At 38.2% G+C, this 25,105-nt stretch overlaps 2 protein-coding genes and 1 long non-coding RNA gene across 5 annotated transcripts; all 3 read left to right on the top strand.

Annotated features, from left to right (window-relative positions):
* LOC107598260 (uncharacterized) lies at window positions 1-25,105 on the top strand. Its single transcript, XR_001610541.1, has 3 exons — window positions 1-11; window positions 9,113-9,118; window positions 24,925-25,105. It is a non-coding gene; the product is annotated as an uncharacterized lncRNA (long non-coding RNA).
* LOC107598250 (E3 ubiquitin-protein ligase Topors-like) lies at window positions 9,814-13,965 on the top strand. 3 transcript variants are annotated; one of them, XM_016289532.1, is made up of 4 exons: window positions 9,814-9,939; window positions 10,036-10,094; window positions 10,990-12,999; window positions 13,057-13,965. In XM_016289532.1, the coding sequence occupies exons 3-4, from the start codon at window positions 10,993-10,995 to the stop codon at window positions 13,705-13,707; spliced, it is 2,658 nt and encodes an 885-aa protein (XP_016145018.1). In that variant the 5' UTR covers window positions 9,814-9,939; window positions 10,036-10,094; window positions 10,990-10,992; the 3' UTR covers window positions 13,708-13,965. The 3 variants fall into 3 exon arrangements, with proteins under 3 accessions (XP_016145018.1, XP_016145016.1, XP_016145017.1); XM_016289530.1 differs by having other exon boundaries at window positions 10,990-13,965; XM_016289531.1 differs by lacking the exon at window positions 10,036-10,094 and having other exon boundaries at window positions 10,990-13,965.
* Window positions 14,605-24,881, top strand: LOC107598256 (S-methyl-5'-thioadenosine phosphorylase). The gene is made up of 8 exons (XM_016289540.1): window positions 14,605-14,710; window positions 16,567-16,653; window positions 17,245-17,303; window positions 17,398-17,565; window positions 18,865-18,967; window positions 19,187-19,426; window positions 24,587-24,709; window positions 24,779-24,881. Exons 1-8 carry the CDS (start codon window positions 14,687-14,689, stop codon window positions 24,815-24,817), a joined length of 843 nt encoding a protein of 280 aa, XP_016145026.1. The 5' UTR covers window positions 14,605-14,686; the 3' UTR covers window positions 24,818-24,881.

Below are 25,105 nucleotides of genomic sequence, written 5' to 3'. Positions count from 1 at the left end.
CAGACGTGTGTGTGTGTGTGTGTGTGTACTTTGTATTCTGTACATTATGAGGACCAAATGTCCCCATTTTGACCTTGTGGGGACAATTGTTTTTGGTCCCGATGAGGAAAACATCTTTTTTAATTATTTTTTTTATTTTGTGATCCCATTCACTGGAACGGAGGCTGTTCAGATAAAAACGCAGGGCCGGATTAACCATATGGTGATTTGGGCACCATGCAGGGCCGTATAAATGTTCTCAACTAGCATGAACTGTAATACTTGGTGGAGTATCGTATCTAACTACCCATATTAACCAGCCAAACTTGACCTCTTGAGCTGGACTGAGATCCGATCTTAAATTACTACAATTATGTGCATTCATTTGTTTGCTTTCTAAATTCACAGTAAATCACATAAAGTTGTATTAAGATCATTTTTCATTTAAAAAATCAGACAAATACTTCTCATATCTGATGTTTTCCTGCACCTCCTCTTCAGCTCCTCTTTCTTCCCCCGTGTTCTCTCCATCTCTCCTCTGCTGAGTCTGAGTCTGAAGCAGAATGTAGGTCAGCAGTGGAGATACCAATCAGAAACAGCTGTGTTTGTTTTTGTGCATAGAGTGAGCGGAGGTCAGCGATTTCTGCTTTCTGTCTCCTTCTTCTTGTTGTTTCCTCTTACTTCTTTCCCCTCTCTCAGTTCCCAGTCTAAAAAAGTTACGTTTACTATCCCTTTTCTCTGACCCCCCGTGTTCTCTCCATCTCTCCTCTGCTGAGTCTGAGTCTGAAGCAGAATGTAGGTCAGCAGTGGAGATACCAATCAGAAACAGCTGTGTTTGTTTTTGTGCATAGAGTGAGCGGAGGTCAGCGATTTCTGCTTTCTGTCTCCTTCTTCTTGTTGTTTCCCTCTGACTTCTTTCCCCTCTCTCAGTTCCCAGTCTAAAAAAGTTACGTTTACTATCCCTTTTCTCTGATTTATGATGATGATAACACCCCAGCTCTTTCTATCCTAACGATATATATTGTTAGAAGGAGTAGGCCGGTTAAACCAAAATGAAAAATCTGTCATTATATGTTCAACTTCACGTCATTCCATTCACTGAGAATCACAGAAGGTGACATTTTACTAGTAGAGCTCTTTTAAAAATCTTTAATCACTGAAGCTCTTGCTGAGCTTAATGGACAGAACTTTCATTTTTGGGTGAACTGATCTTTTAATGAAAATAGTAATAATAAGTTAACATGCTTCTTCTGCTGACTTATGTTAACAACCTTGAGAAAGTGATTTTTTTTTTTGTGACGTGCAAACTTAAACATTTGGTTTTGAACACTTCTGCTGAATTGTTAAGAAGAACACCGAGCAAAAGGTTTTATAATATCTGTCATGGAATTACATTACAGCTATTACATTTCCAGCTTTTGCAAATAATAAAAAATAAAAAAAAAATTTCAATATAAAATTACAAAATCAGACAAACCCATTTTAAATCATTTAAATTCTTTTTTAAATTTAACTGATCTTTTAATGAAAAAAAGTCAAAAACTGGAAAAAGAATTAAGTTAACATACTTAATCTTGAGAAATAGATTTTTTTGTAACGTGCAAATTTAAACATTTGTTTTTGAACACTTGTTTTTCACATTCTGCTGAATTGTTTAGAAGAACAACAAGTTCTTGCAATAAAAAAGAAATCAAGAATGACAAGTGATAGCCATCATTTTGCAGCAACGGGTTTTTATCAAATGTATACCTGTCATGGAATTACATTATAGCTATTACATTTCCAGCTATTTCAAATCATTTGGATTTTTTTGTGCTTTTTTTCAATATAAATATGCACGCAAAATGTAATTTTTTTACACTTACAAAATCAGTAAAACGTATTTAAATAATTTGTTCAATTCTTGTTTTGAAGCTCTAAAAAGCAGCTACTTTGAAAACAAGTGCAGAAGGATGCCGACCGCGCCCTGGACGCCTTCTCTATCAGCAGCACACTTCGCTCGAGCCATTTAATGATAAATACGAACTAATTAACACCTAACTTTTTAAACGTCAATAAGTGAGATGCAGGAGCATCTGAATGTGATTGCAGCTCAGTAAACGATCAGAAACCTGACTCTCAAGAACACTTCCTCTCGCTGACTTCTTCCAGAGACGCAACTTTGTCGCCGCCAGCACAGTTCCACGAACGAGGTTACAAGAAGACACGCCCAGCATTTCCGTCGTCCAATCAGCAGCTCGTATAGTGTTCGACAGACCAATGAGCGATTTAGGGGTTGAGTCACACGTACTGTTGCTAGGGCAAGGCTGCAACATTGTTACTATCACTGACTAACCAATCATGTGACATTTCGCAATGTGTCAACATCTTTCCTGTGAACTTCTCTTTGAAGTCTTTGATTGGATACAAATGTTTCTTGGTTCCGCCTTTCATACTTTTTTCTGTTGTGTGATTGGACGAAGAAGCCATCGCTCGCGCTCCAGATTTTAGTTTACGTGCAGTCTGCATTCAGTCCTGTCGAGAGTCTCCACGACTCAGAATACAGCTGCTCACATCGAGCGTCGTCGCTTTTTTTGTTTTGTTTTGTTTTGTTTTGTTTTACACCATTTGTTAAACAGTGCACAATACGGTTTTTTGGTATTATTTTTATTTCTGTAAATACATCAGGATGGAACTTAATCACATCGAGCGTCGTCGCTTTTTTTGTTTTGTTTTGTTTTGTTTTACACCATTTGTTAAACAGTGCACAATACGGTTTTTTGGTATTATTTTTATTTCTGTAAATACATCAGGATGGAACTTAATTCTCTTCTACTTCTTCTTGAGGCAGCAGAGTATTTGGAAAGAAGAGACAGAGGTATAGCCTAATGATGTTTGTGTGGTCAACCCCAAAAATAGTCTTTGTAATATTTATATATTGTTGTTGCACTGGTCTAATGTCCCTTCTAAACCTGCCGGCTGAACAAGTGCATTTAATCCAAGCCCAAAAGGACGATGGCATCAGTTATTGAGTCTATAATTATTCAATAATCAGAGATATCTGGTTTACGTGAGTGCCATTCGTCCCAGCCTCTGTTCAAATGGGACTGCTTTACAGTAAGCTGATAGAAGCATAATTGGTCAGATATGAAAACATATCAAGTGCCTAACTTTCTAACATTCCCATTTGCGTTGAGTGAGTCGCACAGGTCTGTATTTAATGCTGGTTTGTTGGCTTTCTCTCTAGAAGCTGAACACGGTTACGCATCGCTTCTGCCGCACGATAGCGACTTCTCCAGAAAGAAAACTAAATCATCTTCCATTTCCAGAAAACCCCACAACAATAGGTAAATGCAGTACAGTGACATTGCTATATTAACGGATGAATACATTCAAACGATGTTTATTCTTCATGCAATCGCCATTTTTGTTGTTGGGCTTGGCTGTGTATAAATATTGCCACGCGTACAGCCAATCAGAGCCAAGCACCGGAACTCTCCGCTTTATAAATCAGGTTTATCATCATAACACTGAATATTCCTTTATTCGTGAGATCATTGGGTACACATCACTGCTAATGAGTTTTAATTTCTGTGTGTCTACAGAAGTGGATGTTGACATAGAGGGGATGGAGTTCACAGCAGGTGAGGGTGATAGCGTGGACAGTGTGAGCGATGGTGAAGACCACTACAGCCTGCAGAGCAGCTCCAGCGATGGAGGCCACCGTTCACATTCCTGCAGATTACAGGCTCACATCTGCTAGACCGCAGCAGTGTGTCACCTACACACACACATCAGCCATCACAGCTGGCAGGAAGCACCTGGCTGATTTACACTCCTCGGAAAACTCTCAACCCTTGCAACGCTTTATATCAAACCCTCCCCAACCCCACAAATACACACAGACAAGCAATATGTGGTTTAGAAAGAACATGTGGTAATGCAGTTTTAACTTGTCTCTTCTGCTGTGTATGAGTGAGAAAGTGTAGCTCTGTTCCAAAACCTAGTCATCTACATGAACCGTTCTAAGGCAGCATCTTAACTGAAAGGGAATAGGCTTGCTTATGTGATTTTACTGTGTATTTTTGGCTGCGTTTACACTTGCACAAAATCAGATTTTTTTAATGACTAACATCTGACTTCGATTGTAAATCGGTGCACATGTGTAAACACAAAAATCTGCCCAAGATCCATTTTTTCACACAAAGTAACGCATTACTTTTAAATTTACAAGAGTTACTTTTTCAAATGAGTAATGCAAGTTACTTAGTTTCCCCACGTATTGACGGACAGCTCTCCTGTCCTCATGTTGAGAGAAATCGAGTGCAGAGACAGAGACTCTTCCTTCAGCCTGAGGCTTAATCATTTCACTTTCAGTGTGAACGGCCCTTTACAGCTGCCAAAAATATAACCTCTGGGTTTTTTGCTATTAAAAACAAATATAGAAGCGAAAGTAACGTATGCATTACTTTCCATAAACCGTAACGAAGTAACGCAATTAGTTACTTTCCCCAACACCTTCCAAATATGGTGTTAAATCAGATACATATCCCATATCTGGAAATCTGACCTACTGTACGTCTAAACATGTATATATGATTCATGTATATATTTAACCACAAGATAACTAGTCTCATGGTCGTATTATGAAGCACAAAAGCCTGTATGCACTCGCACAAATCACAGCTGCTTTCATTGAGGCGAAATCTTTAGATTAGGGTAATAGATAAGGAAACATTCAGGAGCATGGAAGCCCGTCTCATGATTTTTATGAATAAAATAGGTTCTTTACTGAACTCTAAATTGCATTTTTCAGCAACAAAGTGATAATTATTCCTGTGGAATTATTCTAGTTTGGACCGGAATGAATGTAAACGCACATATTAGAGTCGTGTCTTATATGATTAAAAACAGAAGGGACAAAAACGGATTTGATCAAAAGATCAGATCAGCGCATTAATGTAAACGCAGCCAAAAAAAGTGGGGAGTAAGTCTATAGTACCCGAAATGCTATCTAGGCAGCTCACTAGGTTTGTGCATAGAGCTTGCTTGTGTGTCAGTTCATTTTGCATTATAGGTTTGAATAGGATTCCTGTGTGGTTCCTGAAAGTGCAAGTCGTAGCATAATGCACACTAACAGACTCCATAATAGACTAATGGAACGGGAGCAAAAGGACAAAACTTCAGGGCACTTCCAGGAATCAGTGGATTCTATTTCAGCATTCATCTCACGTAGTTAAACTGACCGTGAAGATTCATTAATTGGATACTTCTTTGCGAAAAGATGATTCATACTTAAAGCACAAACAGGAGTGGTGTGCAAATGCATCAGTGTAGAAGTCTTCATCTAAAACTACTAAAGCAGTAGTAAATGATGTAGCAATAAACTTAATGCACTGAACCTGAGAAGACCTGAGAAGATGAACAGAGCTGTTTTGTTTCAGTTGTGTGTAAGTATGGCCAGCACTCAAACAGACAAGTTAAAACTGCATGACCGACCGTGCATGTGAAGGTGTAGGGGTGGAACAAGCTCTGTCGAGGTGCCGGTACTGTCGGAAAATTATACTGATGCTTTTAGTCCTGTGTATTTCCCCGTAACTTACTTGCAATAATTTTTGAAGGCTTTATTCTTCAGCAGTATATATGCAGTGCAGTGTGCAATATTCCGTGTATGAAAGAAGAAAGTGCTGGGAATTCCAGCTCTTCACAGACAGTCCCAGACCAAAATACAAAGAAACAGAAATATATATATATATATATATATTTGATTTTAACAAGTGTATTTTCTGTAGTAGCTTTTGTATTATATTTTCCTAAATGGTCCTTGATTAAAAGACAATGTGCTTAATGTGACCCTGCAGCACAAAAGCAGTGTTGAGTCGCTGGGGGATATTTGTAGCAATAGCCAACAATACATTGTATGGGTCACAATTATACATTTCTCTTTTATGCCAAAAATCATTAGGATATTAAGTAAAGATCATGTTCCATGAAGATATTTAGTAAATCTCCTACCGTAAATATATCAAAACTTAATGTTTGATTAGTAATATGCATTGCTAAGAACTTCATTTGAACAACTTTAAAGATGATTTTCTCAATATTTAGATTTTTTTGCACCCTCAGATTCCAGATTTTCAAATATTGTGCTATCCTAACAAACCATACATCAATGGAAAGATTATTTATCCAGCTTTCATATGATGCATAAACCTCAATTTCGAAAAATTGACCCTTATGACTGGTTTTGTGCTCCAGGGTCACATATGAGAATAACAGAAAATGAGGCCAGGCTAATGTTTGGGAGAGCTCTGGCGTTTGTCCTGACTGTCATGCTGTGCCTTGACTTGTCGTATCCCTGTTCCTTTGATTCATCCCTCCAAACCAGCACAAAAGCACAACCTGCCAGCATCCTCAGAATAGACTCGTCCTATGTCCTTTTGACATAAAGGACATAATTCCTCACAAACGTGCTTTCCATTCCGCCATGCAGCATCCTCCACACATGCAACACTGGTCATCTTCTCTTGTGGCAGCTCGTCTCACCTAATCAATTTAATCTTCATAACAGCTGTCTTTTTGTTATCCTTATGCCTAAGATGTGCTTTGTGTTTCAAACAATGAAGTGGAAGACCTTGGGAGAAGAGCATTGGATTCAATCATTAATGGCAGCTCGAGTCCTCCCCACCGTCTCCCAACGGTTGTTCCTGTGTCTTAGTGTTAAAGCGTGCTTAAGGTGATCAAAGTATCTGATCCTCTGCCCATAAAAGCAAAGAGACAGCAATATGATTCTTGTGTTTGCAAAGGTGTGCGGTGTTGTATTAGAAAGCAGCACTGTTTCACAATTATGGTGCATATTGTGACCAACTTTTTTTTTTTTATCTCTCCATTCTCTGCAAACACTCAAAGGAGTATGGAAGCCCATTTCTGCCACAGACAAAAAAAAAAAAAAAGGTCAATGTGACTTTTTATTTCACAATTTGGATTTTGTTTCTCGATGGGTATAACGTTTTTCTCACAATTGTCAGTGAAAACTGAATTCAGAGTTTACATCTTGCAATTTTTTTTTAGTATAATAAGAGTCTTTTTATTTCACAATTCAGATTTTTTATTTTTTTTTGTAATTGTGAGTTTGTCTCACAATAATGACATTTCTTCACAGAATTGCGAGTTTTTGTATATTATTTTATGCTTGATAAAACTCTATCTTTTTATTTTGTGGCAGAAATGGGCTTCCAAAAAGGATGGAGCTTTGTTTTATTTTTAAGTATTGTTGTATTCTCTTGAGTTTTATTTTATATATATTTCCTGAAAGCTACATTTTTATGAAGAGTTTACATTTATGTCATGGATATGCCTGACTGTTGTAGCAAAACTACTCTTTTTCAGTGTGTGCTGATCAAGTGAAGTCAACCTCTTGCACAGAACCTCCCGTTAACATGCTTTGATTGAGAGTTCAGAGAATCTAACAAATCTCTGCCAGATCGTAGCTTTCATTGGCATTATCAAAGAAGTCACATGCCAAACACGGGAAATCAAGCTAAAGCCAGTTTCCAGTGTGATGAGAGAAATACTTTGTGGCAGAGACGGGGCTATTCAGTGGCTGCAGGGGTTTTGAAAGCTTTAAAACACTAAAGTGAGGGAATGTCAGCAGACAGGCACAGATATAACTATGCGTCCAAGGATCTTAAATGTGTGTTCCAACACTCGGCACAAAAGAAAACGGGAAGACACAAATGATACTTTGTGTTTGCTGGGCTTTGCAGTGTGTATGATTGAGAATACTTATTCAATGCAGCAGGAAAAGTAGACAGAAAAACAGACCAGAGTGACCAAGAAACAAATATACAGCTATGTAAAAATTCCTTTTACCTTTGTTGTATAAAAGCACTAGAAGAGAGAAAGAGAAATATTCCTGCCATATAAATTCTATTAGATATAGACTTTTATTTTTCTAACCCCTCCCAATAATATCAGATTTCTATCTTTATATGACTATAGATTTGTGACCCATATTTTCTGCTCACTCCTCCTCTCCCCTGCTTTTATTTGTTCTGTGTTCACGGCGCGCTCGGCTTGTGTTTTAGCTTGAGAAAAACTTGCGGAAAGAGCAGACTGAGAAAGGGAGGGTTCTGTGCTGGAGACCTGTGAACAGATGTCCTTTTAGGAAACAAGTAATATGCATTCAGATGTTGTATAATATTGTAAAGGTACTTTTTTGTTCTGTGTGTGTGTGTGTGTGTGTGTGTGTACATACACATATTTACCTGGTGCTGGCTATGTTTGAGCCCACACTCTAAGGTATTATGTATTCTTGTATTGTAATGTAATTAATTAAAATGTTTTATACATACTGGCTCTACAGAGTCATTATTTGCAACAATCGTTGTGAAAATACAGCTTTGTAGTGTAGATCACTATTTTTTCTTACCCAGTACTGTCAGTCAGTCATTTTTACAATAAAATACTATTTCAATCAGTTCAAAATTTCCTCTTTAATTCAGTGTGCTGCTTCTTTGTAATTATTTGTGAAATTTACTAGCAATTTTTGAAGTGAAATGTAGCATTGCATAATGGGATGTGACAATGTTTCAGCGTTAATAGATATAACTGTTATATGGCACAGCATGTTACGTTTTAAGAATGATTTGTTTGTAATAGTTTGTGTTTCGGGTAGCTCACTAACCTGAGTGAGAGCACATGATACATCACATCTATTTATTGTCTGCATTTACATCTGCAATATGTCTTGAAGATTGTTTGGTTGTTTCAGAATGTGTGTAAATCTGCTTTTTCGAACTGACGTTTATCAGATGTTTTTACACAGCAGATGTTGAAGAGCTCTTAGAGATGTACCTGTGCAAGCTGGGTAATAGCTAACGTTCTGTAATAATGCTTTTGCATAAATTAGGTTTTTATGATTAACAGTTATATATATATATATATATACACACTACCGCTCAAAAGTTTGGGATCAGTAAGACTTGTAATGTGTTTAAAGAAGTCTCTTCTGCTCATCAAGGCTGCATTTATTTGATCAAAAATACAGAAAAAACACTAATATTACGAAATATTATTGCAATTTGAAATAATGGTTTTCTAATGTAATGTATGTCTGTGATGCGCAGCTGTATTTTCAGCATCATTCCTCCAGTCTTCAGTGTCACATGATCTTCAGAAATCAGTATAATATGCTGATTATTATTAATATTGGAAACCGTTTTGCTGCTTCATATTTTTTTTGGAACCTGTGATGCTTTTTTCAGGATTCTTTGAGGAATAAAACGTTAAAAAGAAAAGCATTTATTCAAAATAGAAATAATAAATGCTGTTCTTTTTTAATTAAACGTTATTCATCAAACAATCCTGAAAAAGTATCACAGGTTCCAGAAAACAAAAAAATATTAAGCAGAAAATTCAGCTTTGATCACAGGAAAACATTAAAATAGAAAACCATTATTTTAAATTGCAATAATATTGTTTTCTATATTCCTGATCAAATAAATGCAGCCCTGATGAGCAGAAGAGACTTCTTTAAAACACATTACAAATATAAAAAAAAAAAGCAGCAGTGAACTATTAAATTCTACTTGTTTGAATATTAGAATAATTAAATGCTCCTCCAGCTTCGGCGTTGCTATTTTAATCAACATAATTGTGTTTTAGTATTTTAAAATTATGAAATTAAAATTATAAACCATATCTAGAAGGAACTGCTTCTCTGATACATAAGTAACGCTTTAAATTTGATTCACTTGTTGTCTGGGGTATGGTTGAAGGGCTTTTATTTTGAAGTGAATAACAGGAAGTTCCGAAAGTTTGCCAGCGCGTCAGATCCGAAGTGTTCTTGTTTTGTGACGTCACGATCGAGAGCAGTCGTGTCGTTTCGGGTCGTGATTAAACGCGTTACATGTTCGCATTCGGAGCAATATCGTGAAATATCGTGACTTGGTCTTTGAAGCGGCTCTGGTTGGTTAGGCAGTAAGTTACATGAGATTCAGCTCAGCATGCATTGGTGGATTCTGTAAAGCCTTATTATGTATATAAATGTTCTTTTGTTTGTTCCGGATACTTAAGCTCAGAGTTCAGAGGATCTGAGTAACTTACTCCCAAAGTCTCAACAAATACATAGAACAGTAAGAGATGCTTTCTTTCTCTTTTTTTCCTACGTTTCTGTTAAAAAGTAGTTTATTACTAATAGGAAAAATTAAGGTAACACTTTATTTTACACACAATTAATTATGCATAATTACATGCAAGTAACCCTACGCCAAACCCTAACCGTTTAGTAAGTACATGTAGTTAATTAATATCACTCAGTACTTAAATGTATCATTACTAGTGCGGTCAAGCGATTAATCGCTTTCAAAATAAAAGTTTTTGTTTACATAATATTGTAATAGTGTGTGCTTTGTTTATTTATTATGTTTATATAAATACACACACATACAGAATATATATTGAAAATATTTGCATGTACATCTATATATAAATATATTTAATATATAAACATAACACGTTTTTGTTAAATATATACATGCATGTGTTTGTATTTATATATGCATAATAAATATACACAGTACACACTCAAAAACTTGTATTTTGGATGCGATTAATCGTTTGCCAGCACTAATAATTACACTGTAACAAGGACACCTTAAAATAAAGTAACCAAAATTAATAATATGAGTAAACTCGATCGCGTAAATAGTGTTTACATGACCGTATTTACTTGTATCTGGCGGACAAAAGCTTTTCAAATATTAATAAACAGTGAAGCTGTTTTGTTAAAATAATACTTTTAAAAATAATAATAAAAGATTATGCTATAGTACCGAATACTTATCGTTTTTATTACTATTATTATTATCATCATATCGGGACAGTTGAGTCACCTGTAACCTTTCTGCCATTCCCCTTATTCGTTTAATTTATAATGTTATCCAAACTTGAACACTTTATCATTTTACACACAAATGTAGCAAATGCTGAGAACAAGTAGCCTAATAATTCAAACATTTCTCCCGTTAGGTCATGGCATCACCGCAGATGAAGGAGCGTCCATCGGGCGCTGTGTTAAACACTATATCAAAAGGAGCATCTCCAGAATCCAAATGCCCGATATGCCTGGATCACTTCAAAAACATATCGTACCTTGATGTGTGCCTGCACAAGTTCTGCTTCTGCTGCATCCGCGAGTGGTCGAAGAACAAAGCGGAGTGCCCTTTATGCAAGCAGCCGTTTAATTCAATTTATCACACCATAAAGTCCGAAGATAACTACCAGAGGTTCGACCTGCGACCAACTGAAAACGGCTCTTTTGGCAACATGGCAGGGCAGAGATTCAGGTATCGCACCACGCTCACCGGCGAGCGCAGGCTAGCGCCGAGGAGAACGTCGTCTCCTCCTGACCACGGGGTCTTATTCGAGGACCTAAGAGGATCTGTTCCTCAGCGGCACAACAGAGATCTCCACAGCATGTTAAGGAGGTTGGCAGAGGAGAGACAGAGGAGAGAGAGAGAGGGAAGGTCCCTGCGGAGTCTTCACGAACAACAAGCGGTTAAATTCAGACGGGCCTTGTACAGGAGAGGCGTGCGAGTCCAGAACGTGCAGGACGGTGGCCGTAGCAGGGAGACTTCTGCAGAGTTCTTCAGAAGAAATCCTGCTTGTCTCCACAGGCTTGTGCCTTGGGTGAGACGAGAGCTGGCTGTCCTGTACGGTACTCACGGGTCGCTTGTCAACATAGTGCAGCACATCATCATGACTCTGATCACTCGGCATAACTTGGACGAGCAGGCTGTTCTGCATGAGCTCCGGCCCTTCCTGCTGACCCATACAGAGCACTTCTTGCACGAGTTTCTTAGCTTTGCTCGGTCCCCGTTCAACATGGAGGCATATGACCAGCGCGCCGTTTACGACTTGCCTCGGGCCTCCGGAGAGAGCAGCCGTTCGGAAACCTCTGTGATCGCCATCTCTGAGGACGAGAGCGATTCTTTAGTGTCAGGATCCCAGGATTATGCCACTCCTAGTGTGACCTTAAGCCAAGCGCCGTGGGATGATGAGACCCCAGGGCCATCCTACTCCTCATCTCAGGTGTTACCTTTCCATGTGAGGGACTCGGATTCTGATAGTAGCGTAGGGGAGGCAGTAGTGTCTGTCGCCGCCGTGCCTCATCAGGACCGTGCGGGAAATCCTGGCACTGTTGCCGTGGAAGAGGAGCATTCCTCTGGCAGTGATGAAGACTGCATGATTATCGGACATGTTAAGCCAGTGTCAGAAAGGACACCGGAACTGGTCCTGCTTTCCTCTGATTCAGAGCAGAACGCCGAGCCGCAGAGCCCTCGAGCACCCCAACACAATCGTTTTACTTCAGAGTCTGATTTGTCTCCCGCTGACGCTCAGAGGAGGCCGACGAGATGCTCTCGCTCGCCTGAGAACACCTCTACTCGCTCAAGAAGAGATAAATGTGGCAAAAGGCATCATGAGAGAGAGCTGTCGGGATCTAGAGAAAGATCCTCATGCAGCAATAGGACTCACTCCTCCTCTCGTGGCAGGAAACACCCATTGTCTAAAGAGAGCAAGCATAAGCGGAGACGAGAAAAAGAGTCAAGCCGCCACACCTCGTCATATTGGCATTCATATAGCCATTACAGTCAAAAAGACAGCAGCAGGAGATGTTATACAGAGACATGCTCATCCTACACCAGCTATTATAGAAGTGTACATCGCTCTCGTTCTCGATCACATGGTAGAAGGCAAAGCAGGGACAGTCAGGACAGAAGTCACTCAAGCAGCCAATCTAGAATCAAGCCCAGCTCCTCCAACCGTCAGGACAGAAGTCGCTCGAAGAGCCGATCTAGAATCAACTCTTCCAACCGTCAGGACAGAAGTCGCTCGAAGAGCCGATCTAGAATCGACTCTTCCATCCGTCAGGACAGAAGTCACTCAAGCAGCCGATCTAGAATCAAGCCCAGCTCCTCCAACCATCAGGACAGAAGTCGCTTGAAGAGCCGATCTAGAATCAACTCTTCCAACCGTCAGGGCAGAAGTCACTCAAGCAGCCGATCTAGAATCAAGCCCAGCTCCTTCAACCGTCAGGACAGAAGTTGCTCGAGGAGCAATTCTAGAATCAACTCTTCCAATCGTCAGGACAGAAGTCGCTTGAAGAGCCGATCTAGAATCAACTCTTCCAACCGTCAGGACAGAAGTCACTCAAGCAGCCGATCTAGAATCAACTCCAACTCGCATCAGACATCACATCACGATGAACATGGCAGGAAAAAGAAATACAAAACGAAGCATCATGAGGAACCCACAAGGAAAAGTTCTAGTCAATTGTTCACAGATTCTGTTGAGGATGGTGCAAAAAAGAAAATCAAGAAGCACAAGAAGTTCAAGAGGAAAAGTAGGAGTCCAAGCATAGATGACAGATCTGAGGATCACAGTCGGAATCATCACAAGAAGAAGAAGAAGAAACACAAGAGGAAGAGCAGGAGACATAGTAGTGAGGAGACGGTGGGCAAAAACAGCCCAGTTCTCATAACAATTCCTAGTGACAGTGACGCTGCTGACCCCAGTGAACCCTCAGCCAGGAATATCAGTGCAGCTGACTCCACGGTCACAATAGCAAGCAGTGCCACAGAAACTCAGCCGCTAGACGGGGAGCAAGAGTCAGCTGCTGGAACTGAATGTAGTTCTGTGGGGGATGCAGGGAATCGCCCCCAGACATGTGTGGCAAATCAAGACTGACAAAGTTTTATAAATGGAGAAGAGATTTGTTTTAAATGAGATTTTGATTTGGAGTTTTTGGATATATCTGCATTTGTGATTTTGGAAATGTATTAATTTCAGACTCCCCTATGCAAGCAAGTTAACAGTCACTAATTTTCAAAGTTTACTGTCCCTGTCGCAAATAAATAAAAAAGGATCATGAAAGTGTCTTTATTTACTGAATGTTGTATTTCTCTGTGTATGTTTGCTTAAAACAGTCTGGAATCAGTTTCATGCACAGGCATTCATTATTCTTTTTTCTTTTTTTTTTTGTCCATTACGGTTTATGACTCATGAACTCAGATTTCTAAAACAATTTCAGAAAATACATTAAATTTAATCAATACATTGATGCCAAAAATAAATAGGCCTACTTTGGTTTTTTCTTAGTAGTGCATACTGTACAAACTATTGATAAAAGTGATGATAAAGACATTTATAATGTTACAAAAGACTTCTATTTCAGATAAATGCTGTTCTTCTGAACTTTCAATTCATCAAAGAATCCTGAAAAATCCTACTCTGCTGTTTTAAACAGGATAATAATTATAATAAATGTTTCTCGAGCAGCAAATCAGCATATTATACTGATTTCTGAAGATCATGTGACACTGAAGACTGGAGGAATGATGCTGAAAATACAGCTGCGCATCACAGAAATAATTTATATTAATCCTGGTTTCTTAGTTCATGCCAGTTCCATGATTTTATTGAGGTGTGTTGTCATGATGGTGTTTAGTGGGCTAAATCATGCACCATATTCTTTCAGACTGTTGTTGTACTTTCTGGGTATCTTAGAAAAGATGGATTACTGTGCTATCTATCATGTATAGGGCGGGTTTATGTGATCTCTGCTAGAGGACAGTAGGTGGCGCTACTGCGCTTCTTTCTTCTGCGCCGCGCCATCAAACAAGAAAGAACTAGGAAGCTGATGTTACATTTCTACACGTGAAAGAAAATGGCATCGAACGGTCACGTAAAGGTAAATGTAATATTCTGATCATGAAACACACGGGTGAACACATGGCTTATGTAAGAAAATAGTTGAGGAGGTGGCACACTGCAGTGTTTTCACGTCAACACGCCACTAAGCAAATGTTGCATGGGTTTCTGAAATTAGGCGTGTCCTCCTGAGGAGCAGAAAAAGAGTTTTGTGAATGCTGTTGTTGTTTTTATGTCATTACATTGGTTGGAGCATAAGAGAGTAATAGAGAGACATTTAAAAAAAATAAAAAAGGATATTTTATTCTATGCACTTTGTAGAGGGTTGAGTTATTTCAAAAAAGTAAATAGACATGAAAAGGCATGCATAGGCAAAAAAATTGGTTTTTCATTCACCAATCAGTTTTTAGGTTTCAGGCTGTTTTAACCAAACTCTGCACAAAGATGATTCTCAGCTATGTTATGAAAGATATAATAGTATGATTTGATACTATTTAGCAAATGTCCATCCGAACGGTCACGTAAAGGTAAATGTAATATTCTGATCATGAAACACACGGGTGAACACATGGCTTATGTAAGAAAATAGTTGAGGAGGTGGCACACTGCAGTGTTTTCACGTCAACACGCCACTAAGCAAATGTTGCATGGGTTTCTGAAATTAGGCGTGTCCTCCTGAGGAGCAGAAAAAGAGTTTTGTGAATGCTGTTGTTGTTTTTATGTCATTACATTGGTTGGAGCATAAGAAAGTAATAGAGAGACATTTAAAAAAAATAAAAAAGGATATTTTATTCTATGCACTTTGTAGAGGGTTGAGTTATTTCAAAAAAAGTAAATAGACATGAAAAGGCATGCATAGGCAAAAAAATTGTTTTTTCATTCACCAATCCGTTTTTAGGTTTCAGGCTGTTTTAACCAAACTCTGCACAAAGATGATTCTCAACTATGTTATGAAAGATATAATAGTATGATTTGATACTATTTAGCAAATGCCCATCCGATTCTATACAATGTATCTATACATTGCATCTAATTTGAATATTAATGTGTTCCTGGTGCAAACCATAATGAAAAAAGAAGTGTAATAATGGGAGGAATAACGTGGCAACATTATCATAAGAATATCTCATATTTCATAGGAATATTGTATAGTTGTGTTTCCCTGAAATGCCTGATTAACAGCTGTTTGTCCTGGAGTCCTCTACAGAAGACATGTATGAAAATTACACCCTGTTTCGTAACAAAAAGCCATTTAACATTTTTCTGAGATGTTTATTTATTTAGAAAATTAGTCGGATTTAAATTATAATTACAAAACATTGTCATATTTCCCTAAGAGTGCCACATTTGATAATTCTGTCAATATGAGTCATATTTAAAGAGCAAGCAGAGGGAGTGTTTATGATCAAACCTCCTGAAAAGCAGCGGTCTCAGAGAATTCACTAAAATATAAAGTCCTCTACAGAGGACAGAAGTCTGTCGGGGTCCCGGGAGGATATATGCTGTATTTTTATATTTGTGACATAATTGTAACGCAATTGTAACATTGCAGACTGTTTTGTGCAGACGATACTCTCTACAGTTTTTTCACTTTGTATCAAAGACGTTTCATTGTGACAGTTTGTCAGTAAAATATAAACTAAAACATACGAAACAGCTATCCTATATTTTGGTTGAAATAATGAAATCACTATGAAGTGACTCTCTAACAGCTCCCTGATTGAAACTTAGAACTAAAAAAAAAAGTGCAATTCTACATAATTCTGTCAAGTGCATCCTACTTGTTTCGCGTCACTCTTAATATTCGTGAGTGTTGAACATGTTGGAATTGAATCGACCCCCTGCAGACGCCCATCCCTCATCCAGAGACGTCTGTAATCTGTCATGTTCTCATAGATAGGAATAATTGGAGGATCTGGTCTCGATGATCCGGATATTCTGGAGGGGAGGACAGAACGGTATGTAGTCACTCCATTTGGAAAGGTGAGTGTCTCTGCATTGTGTCTGCTGTACTTTCTAGCATGCATGATTATTGCAGCACATTTGGAAGTTAATATGTGACCCTGCAGCACAAAAGCAGTGTTAAGTCGCTGGGGGATATTTGTAGCAATAGCCAACAATACATTGTATGGGTCACAATTATACATTTCTCTTTTATGCCAAAAATCATTAGGATATTAAGTAAAGATCATGTTCCATGAAGATATTTAGTAAATGTCCTACCGTAAATATATCAAAACTTAATGTTTGATTAGTAATATGCATTGCTAAGAACTTCATTTGAACAACTTTAAAGATGATTTTCTCAATATTTAGATTGTTTTGCACCCTCAGATTCCAGATTTTCAAATATTGTTCTATCATAACAAACCATACATCAATGGAAAACTTAAAAAAATGACCCTTATGACTGGTTTTGTGCTCCAGGGTCACATTATGTGCATTTGCTTTAATTAAACTGAGAAGTTGAAAAATGCTAATCGTGGTTTGCTTGGTCACCTTAATATATTAACAGCTGATAGGCAGAGCCAGAAGTGTATTTATTCATTCTCGTGTCCTCCTTTCTTTCAAAAGCCATCTGATGCTCTGATTTTGGGCAAAATAAAGAATGTTGATTGTGTGCTTCTTGCAAGGTGGGTACAATACAGTATGCAATGTTTTGACTTACACTTGAAATATCTGCTGGTTTTTGTATTTATTTTGCATGAACTTTTCCCCTTCTGCAAGGCATGGGAGACAACACACCATAATGCCCACCAATGTGAATTACCAGGCCAATATTTGGGCCTTGAAGGAAGCGGGCTGCACTCATCTGTTAGTCACCACAGCATGTGGTTCTCTCAGAGAAGACATCCAGCCTGGCGACATCGTTTTGATTGACCAGTTTATTGATCGGTTAGTGTTCAGTTTAACGATTGGAGGAAATACGGAGCTACTCAACAATATTGTATGAAGCAGACAATGAGATATCCTTTGTTGAAGGCATTTATTTGAAGGTGAATTTAAACTAATGCTTCACGACGAGACGAGCTGAAACTTGCTTGTGGAAGAAGTTCGTTTCAAGAAAAGTCAGTTCATTGCAATGCCTACAGAGTCCTCTTATGACGGTGGCCGAACAATGTGCATTAACGGTTAAAGAGTGTGGATCGGGATTTATGAATGTGTTTCTTTTTCTCCAACTCTGTCACTTTCAAATATTGTTATAAAATGAGTATGTTCCTATATTATTCGAACCCTAATCCAAACCTTAGGAACATAGCATGCTTTGTCATGTGTTTACATGCGCAATATAAATGAGGGGAAGATAGGACCCCAGGAACATAGGGCCCTTGAAACATAGGACCCTGGGAACATGGGAAATTACTAAAAATGTGTCTTGTTTGCTGTTTTTCACACAGCTTTTGTGCTCCCTTTGAAATTAATGATAAAGATATTCTAACAGTCCAACTCAAATCTGTTATTTGGCATTCAATGACATGCTACTTTTTTAATAATAATCATAATAATAATCAACATTAATATTCATGGAAGACAGTAACCCTACATTAGATTTGATTTTGAGCAAAACTGTAGCATCTCCATATCCATATAATACAAATTTTACTAGAGAAAAATGTTTATGGAGGAACATAAAGTATATTTTAGCTGAATCTCAGAAAAACTTTGAGAGAAGGTATCAATGGAAGCCTGTTTCCGTCACTGAATTAAAATAAAAAACAAAGTAATTGCAACTTCGCATCACGAAATTCAGACTTTATAACTAACAATTGCAAGCTTATGTAAAAGTACAAATTGCAAGTTTATATCTCACAATTCTGATGCAATTACCTTTTTTATTTTTATTGAGTGGCGGAAACAAGCTTCCACAGATACGTCTGTCGATTAACACCAGCGGGTGTAAAATTTGAACATTATTTTCTTTGCGTATACACATACTGCTGCCATAATAGGTCTTTGGATAGGTCTCAAAATCCTGCTTTTGGTGCTGTTGGATTATTATCAACGAATTATTGATGACGCTTCATTCATTGCAGAAGTGAAGATTTGTCTGTATGGTTTTAAGAACCACCCTGAACTTGAGGGCATGAGTACAGACTGCTGTGTGACACTTGCTTCTTGAGTTTGGTGCATATTCATATTTCCTTTTCTTCTTAATTTCCACGCCAAAATGTCCCACACCTCGCTGAATTCAAGGACAGCGAAGCGTGTTCAGACGTTTTATGACGGGCAGCCCACCAGCCCCACAGGTGTGTGTCACATCCCTATGGCTGACCCTTTCTGCAGCAAGACTAGAGAGGTCAGTGACGCTTCCCAGCTCTCTATCCAATATCCCATATTATAAAGCGGAGAGTTCCGGTGCTTGATTCTGATTGGCTGAGCCGCGTTCGAAGCTGTTGTAAATGACGCTACAAAGTTCAGACATTTGTGTGTTGCTCGGCACACTGTAAACCACGGCTTCTTGGGGCGCATTGCTTTATTCTTACTCTGTTCACCTTTGTCTTACCTGCTCTTGTAGGTGCTCCTGGAGGTTGCGCAGGGACTCGGTGTGAAGTGTCACCCCCGAGGGACAATGGTGACCATAGAGGGCCCTCGTTTCTCCTCTCGGGCAGAGAGCCTCATGTTCAGACAGTGGGGCGCTGATGTTATCAACATGACCACAGTCCCCGAGGTGGTTCTTGCCAAGGAGGCCGGGCTGTGCTATGCTAGTATTGCTATGGCAACTGATTATGACTGCTGGAAAGAGCATGAAGAGGCGGTGAGCCCATAGAAACCTCAGTCTGTGTGTGTTTACCTACATAACCATATAGTAATGTGTTACAGTTAGGGTTGCAAAAAGGTGGGAACATTTCCAGTAAATTTTGGAAACTTGCCAGGATTTTTTGGAATGTTTCTGGAAATTTTCTAACCCTAGTTACAATATTGCGTTACTCCATGAAAAAGTAGCTAATTGTGTTACTTATGGAACAATGAATGGAATATATTTTCTTTCTCTTTATATTTATATATAAATACGGTGTAATATTATCCTGTTTATGTGCAATGTGATAAATGAGTTAGGTCACAAGTAATCTAGAAGTAATCAAAAAGTAGCTCGATTATATTACCTAAAATGTGTAATTTGATGCATTACGTAACTTACTAAAATCATTGTTGTGTAATCTGTAATCAGTACCGGACTACAATTTGCAAGTAATCTACCCAGCACTGTTTTTTAATAATATTTAAGGTGATTTGTCTGGCCAGGGCAGATGTTGAAGTTCATGTTGGTGCTCCAGCTGTGATTGAATGTTTAGGGTTAGGTTATTTATGCAATAATTATGATTTTTTTTTCCCCCATTGAAAATAATATAAAAAATATATATTTCTAATATTTTTATATTACTTTTAAATTATGGCAGTATTTCATGTTAAAATGGAGACAATGCCTTTAAAATAAAATTTTTGAAGGCAGATTAGTTTCATCTGGTGGGAGTGAAACAAAGCATCTGAAATTCTGTGGTTTAGCCACTAGATTCCTATAGAGCTCTTTAGAAAAGGTTTATAAAATCTCTAGTTGTTTTTAGACATAAATCCTTTTTTTTTTGAAGTTGTGGATTTGGATTTATATTTAGACTTCTCAAAGACAACTTTTTGTAAAGGTTTAGCTTTTTTTGTTTGAAATGTTGATTTGAAGTGTCAGTTTTTGCATTAATTTTACTACAGTCAAACCTGAACCCAAAGAAAGACATTTTATTACGCATAACATCAGAGTTCAACAAAAATGAACAGGAATGCTTTATAAGAGGTTAATCAATCTGATTTCAATCTCTTATTTGAGTCTTCTTCTTGTTACAGCCACACCAGTTCATTTGTGTGTCTATAATAGTGTGTGTGTGTGTGTGTGTGTGTGTTTTATATTTAGACATTCTCAAAGACAACTTTTTGTAAAGGTTTAGCTTTTTTTGTTTGAAATGTTGATTTGAAGTGTCAGTTTTTGCATTAATTTTACTACAGTCAAACCTGAACCCAAAGAAAGACATTTTATTACACATAACATCAGAGTTCAACAAAAATGAACAGGAATGCTTTATTAGAGGTTAATCAATCTGATTTCAATCTCTTATTTGAGTCTTCTTCTTGTTACAGCCACACCAGTTAATTTGTGTGTATATAATAGTGTGTGTGTGTGTGTGTGTGCGCGCGTTTTTGTAACAAATGAGGACATAAATTTGTATAATGACAAAGGTATGATAGGTATTACAAGGAGAAGGTGACTTTTCAGGACATTACCCCATGTCCCCACTTTTCAAAACGCTTATAAATCACACAGAATGGAGTGTATTGAAAATCTGAAATAGCAGAAAGTCTCCTGTGAGGGGTAGGTTTAGGGGTAGGGTTGGTGTAGGGCAATAGAATATACGGTCTGTACAGTATAAAAACCATTACGCCTATGGGATGTCCCCACTTTTCAAAAAAGTGTGTGTGTGTGAGTGAGTGTGAGTGTGAGTGTGAGTGAGTGTGAGTGTGAGTGTGAGTGAGTGTGTGAGTGAGTGAGTGAGTGAGTGAGTGTGTGTGTGAGTGAGTGAGTTTGTAAGTGAGTGTGTGCGAGTGTGTGTGTGTGTGTGTGTGTGTGTGTGAGTGCGAGTGCGAGAGTAAGTGTGTGCGAGTGTGTGTGTGTGTGTGAGTGCGAGTGTGCGCGAGTGTGCGAGAGAGTGTGTGCGTGTTTTTGTGACAAATGAGGACATAAATGTGTATAATGACAAAGGTATGACAGGTATTACAAGGAGAAGGTGACTTTTCAGGACATTACCCCACGTCCCCACTTTTCAAAACGCTTATAAATCACACAGAATGGAGTGTATTGAAAATCTGAAATAGCACAAAGTCTCCTGTGAGGGGTAGGTTTAGGGGTAGGGTTGGTGTAGGGCAATAGAATATACGGTCTGTACAGTATAAAAACCATTACGCATATGGAATGAACCCAATTTTCACAAAAACAAGCCTGTGTGTGTGTGTTTTGCACTCTTGATATTTTAGAGTGTCACCCCTTCATTGCTCTGCACTTTTTTTTTTTGCATCGTGAATGATTTGTAGATTGTACACACAAAGAATTCTCTGTATTTTTGACTGTGAGCAACACAAGTGTGACTATTTTTTCTAATGACCATTTAGCGTTTTCGAAGTCCATGATTTGTATTATTATTATTGTTTGTGGTCACATAGCTCGTTTCGTACCATTCCGATGAAGTAGCGATTATTAAAATTTCACCAAAAAAAAAAAAAAAAGAATTCCGGTCTAAAATGACCGAACAACAGCAGAGGGTTAAAGTCACTTGAGTTCATGCCAGTAGTCGTTTTTCGCTGTACATGCACAGCTGCACGCTTCTGATGTTACTCCCACACAGACCAAACAAACCCTGCGCAGGAGGCACTCATCAGTGTGTGCGGGGAAAGACGAGGCGTAAGATTTCCTCAATCAGACGAGTGAATGGACAGTGTTTCAACTGCAGTCTATTTTTATTCACGTGTGTGTGTGTTTTGCACTCTTGATATTTTAGAGTGTCACCCCTTCATTGCTCTGCACTTTTTTTTTTTGCATCGTGAATGATTTGTAGATTGTACACACAAAGAATTCTCTGTATTTTTGACTGTGAGCAACACAAGTGTGACTATTTTTTCTAATGACCATTTAGCGTTTTCGAAGTCCATGATTTGTATTATTATTATTGTTTGTGGTCACATAGCTCGTTTCGTACCATTCCGATGAAGTAGCGATTATTAAAATTTCACCAAAAAAAAAAAAAAAAGAATTCCGGTCTAAAATGACCGAACAACAGCAGAGGGTTGGTTAGTCACTTGAGTTCATGCCAGTAGTCGTTTTTCGCTGTACATGCACAGCTGCACGCTTCTGATGTTACTCCCACACAGACCAAACAAACCCTGCGCAGGAGGCACTCATCAGTGTGTGCGGGGAAAGACGAGGCGTAAGATTTCCTCAATCAGACGAGTGAATGGACAGTGTTTCAACTGCAGTCTATTTTTATTCACCAAGAATGTGCCCATGCTCGAACGATATAGAGATTTGAAGTTCATGCACAGGTCATGCATTAACATTCTTTTCCATCTTGTAATCATGATTAAAGTAGTTTTTTCAATCAAAAAGAGAAAAAAATAACTAATGCATGGCTAATATTAAACTTAAAGATAAACTATATTCCTGTCACATTTAACCTACATTTATTGATTTATTTTTTCTATATATAATATGGCCTGATTAATAAATGACCTGATATGTGACCTCTAAGTAACCTTTGTGCTCCTAGCCAGTTACAAAAATAAAAGTTCTTGCAAAATCCCGTTGTTTTGGTTGCACTTTTGCTCTGCTTCTCTGTGCTGATGAATGTGTGTGGCACAAGACATTTGATCAGAGCAGATGGACAAATGTTTGTTTGTTTTTTAAACTGGTGATTCGCTGGAGGTTTGCACTTCTGAATTACGGATGGTGAATGTTCCTGGTTCGCTTTGACAACAAATGGGAATGATGTGTGTATGCAGTTTCCTGTGAAATCCATTGCCTTATTGCCAGATAAAAGCCTCTTGTTATTAGAGTGGTTTTTCATTTTCATTCTATCCAGACCGTAGGCATTTTGAAACTATATATTTTTGATGCCATTTCAGAGAAAGGACATCATAAAAGGCAAATGTGTTCAAAGTTGTTTATATGTTATTAGATGTAGACGGGTTGTTCTAGGATATGTGTTTTAGGCTGGTAGTTTGCTGCAGTGTTTGCTTCCCCTCGCAGTTCAGAGTCCTCCTTCCGAGTTTCCGAGTTGCTTCACCACATCCTTCTGTCTCTGTCCCGGATTCAGTCTCTCTCTGACTCATGCACACACAATCACACACATTTTGCTGCCAACAAATTAGTCAGATCCTCTAAAGGCAAACATTGGTGATAACATATTGTCTGTAGTTCAGTTTTCTTTCTTTATCACATGGATTTTTCTGGTTGCTGTCTTGATTCAGTAGGTTGGCTGTAGATTCATTGTCCTCTGCAGAATTTGAACACACAATGTAACTCTTGACGAAGTCTGGCATTAATTAGAGACAATAGTCATCTGTTGCTTGTGCGTAGAATGTCTTCCAGTTTCAGTTTGAACTTGTGACAGGTTATTCATGCCTCGTGACAACCTTATCTGTGAACCCAGAGACGTAGCAGTCTGATATCGGTTTCGGTTTTGTTTTTTTTAAGAATAGATGCAATCATTTTAAGTTCATAATGCATTGCTCTTCTTCTGGCCAGTCATATCCTACTTCCGAGTTTCCGAGTTGCTTCACCACATCCTTCTGTCTCTGTCCCGGATTCAGTCTCTCTCTGACTCATGCACACACAATCACACACATTTTGCTGCCAACAAATTAGTCAGATCCTCTAAAGGCAAACATTGGTGATAACATATTGTCTGTAGTTCAGTTTTCTTTCTTTATCACATGGATTTTTCTGGTTGCTGTCTTGATTCAGTAGGTTGGCTGTAGATTCATTGTCCTCTGCAGAATTTGAACACACAATGTAACTCTTGACGAAGTCTGGCATTAATTAGAGACAATAGTCATCTGTTGCTTGTGCGTAGAATGTCTTCCAGTTTCAGTTTGAACTTGTGACAGGTTATTCATGACTCGTGACAACCTTATCTGTGAACCCAGAGACGTAGCAGTCTGATATCGGTTTCGGTTTTGTTTTTTTTAAGAATAGATGCAATCATTTTAAGTTCATAATGCATTGCTCTTCTTCTGGCCAGTCATATCCTAAAAGTTTATGACTTCTTGCTGGTCCATGCTTTCAATGTGCCACTATTTGTATTTTTTCCTACATATTTTTTAAACCTGCATATACCAAACATAGCTACATTATTATTATTATTATTATTGTTTATTCCAGGTGTGTGTGGACAATGTTCTGAAAACCATGAAAGAGAACGCAAATAAAGCGAGCAGCATCCTACTCACAGCAATCCCGCAGATCTGTCAGATGGACTGGGAGAGCACAATAAATGCACATAAAGTGAGTTTAAAGCTCAGATTTGTTTGAATGTATGTTTTTATATAATATAACATGATATTTGTTTTTCAGCTGATGTCACAGTCTTCAGTAATGTTGCCCAAACATTAAAGCACCGGGACACTGAGAAGCCATCAAGATGCTGTCATGTATCTGCAAACATGTCACAGTCCTTCCATAATAGTGTTTAAAAATACAATTAGTATTATGCATGGAAGCATTGCAGAGGACAGGATCTTTTGATTATCACATTGTTTTTCAGTGCCTTTTAATACTAGCAGTAGTGTTGTTACTCCATGAAGTACCTTGGTTATAAATCAAAATACAAGTATTTTTGGTTGGATATAAAACTAAATACGTCTCTCTTAAAAACAAATAAATGTATGCTGTTTTGTCTAT

The sequence above is a fragment of the Sinocyclocheilus grahami genome, unplaced genomic scaffold (genome assembly GCF_001515645.1).
Source record: "Sinocyclocheilus grahami isolate Dianchi unplaced genomic scaffold, SAMN03320097.WGS_v1.1 scaffold249.1, whole genome shotgun sequence".
Taxonomy (NCBI): domain Eukaryota; kingdom Metazoa; phylum Chordata; class Actinopteri; order Cypriniformes; family Cyprinidae; genus Sinocyclocheilus; species Sinocyclocheilus grahami.
The sequence above is the reverse complement of the archived record's forward strand: the minus strand, read 5'-3'. Positions and strand labels throughout refer to the sequence as shown.

Excerpts from the sequence above, each read along its gene's own strand:
- LOC107598250 (XM_016289531.1), top strand. The coding sequence starts at position 10,993 with ATGGCATCACCGCAGATGAAGGAGCGTCCATCGGGCGCTGTGTTAAAC.
- LOC107598256 (XM_016289540.1), top strand. The coding sequence starts at position 14,687 with ATGGCATCGAACGGTCACGTAAAG. Across the intron at positions 18,968-19,186 it reads TCTGCAGCAAGACTAGAGAG|GTGCTCCTGGAGGTTGCGCA; the intron begins GTCAGTGACGCT and ends CTGCTCTTGTAG. Across the intron at positions 19,427-24,586 it reads GGAAAGAGCATGAAGAGGCG|GTGTGTGTGGACAATGTTCT; the intron begins GTGAGCCCATAG and ends TGTTTATTCCAG.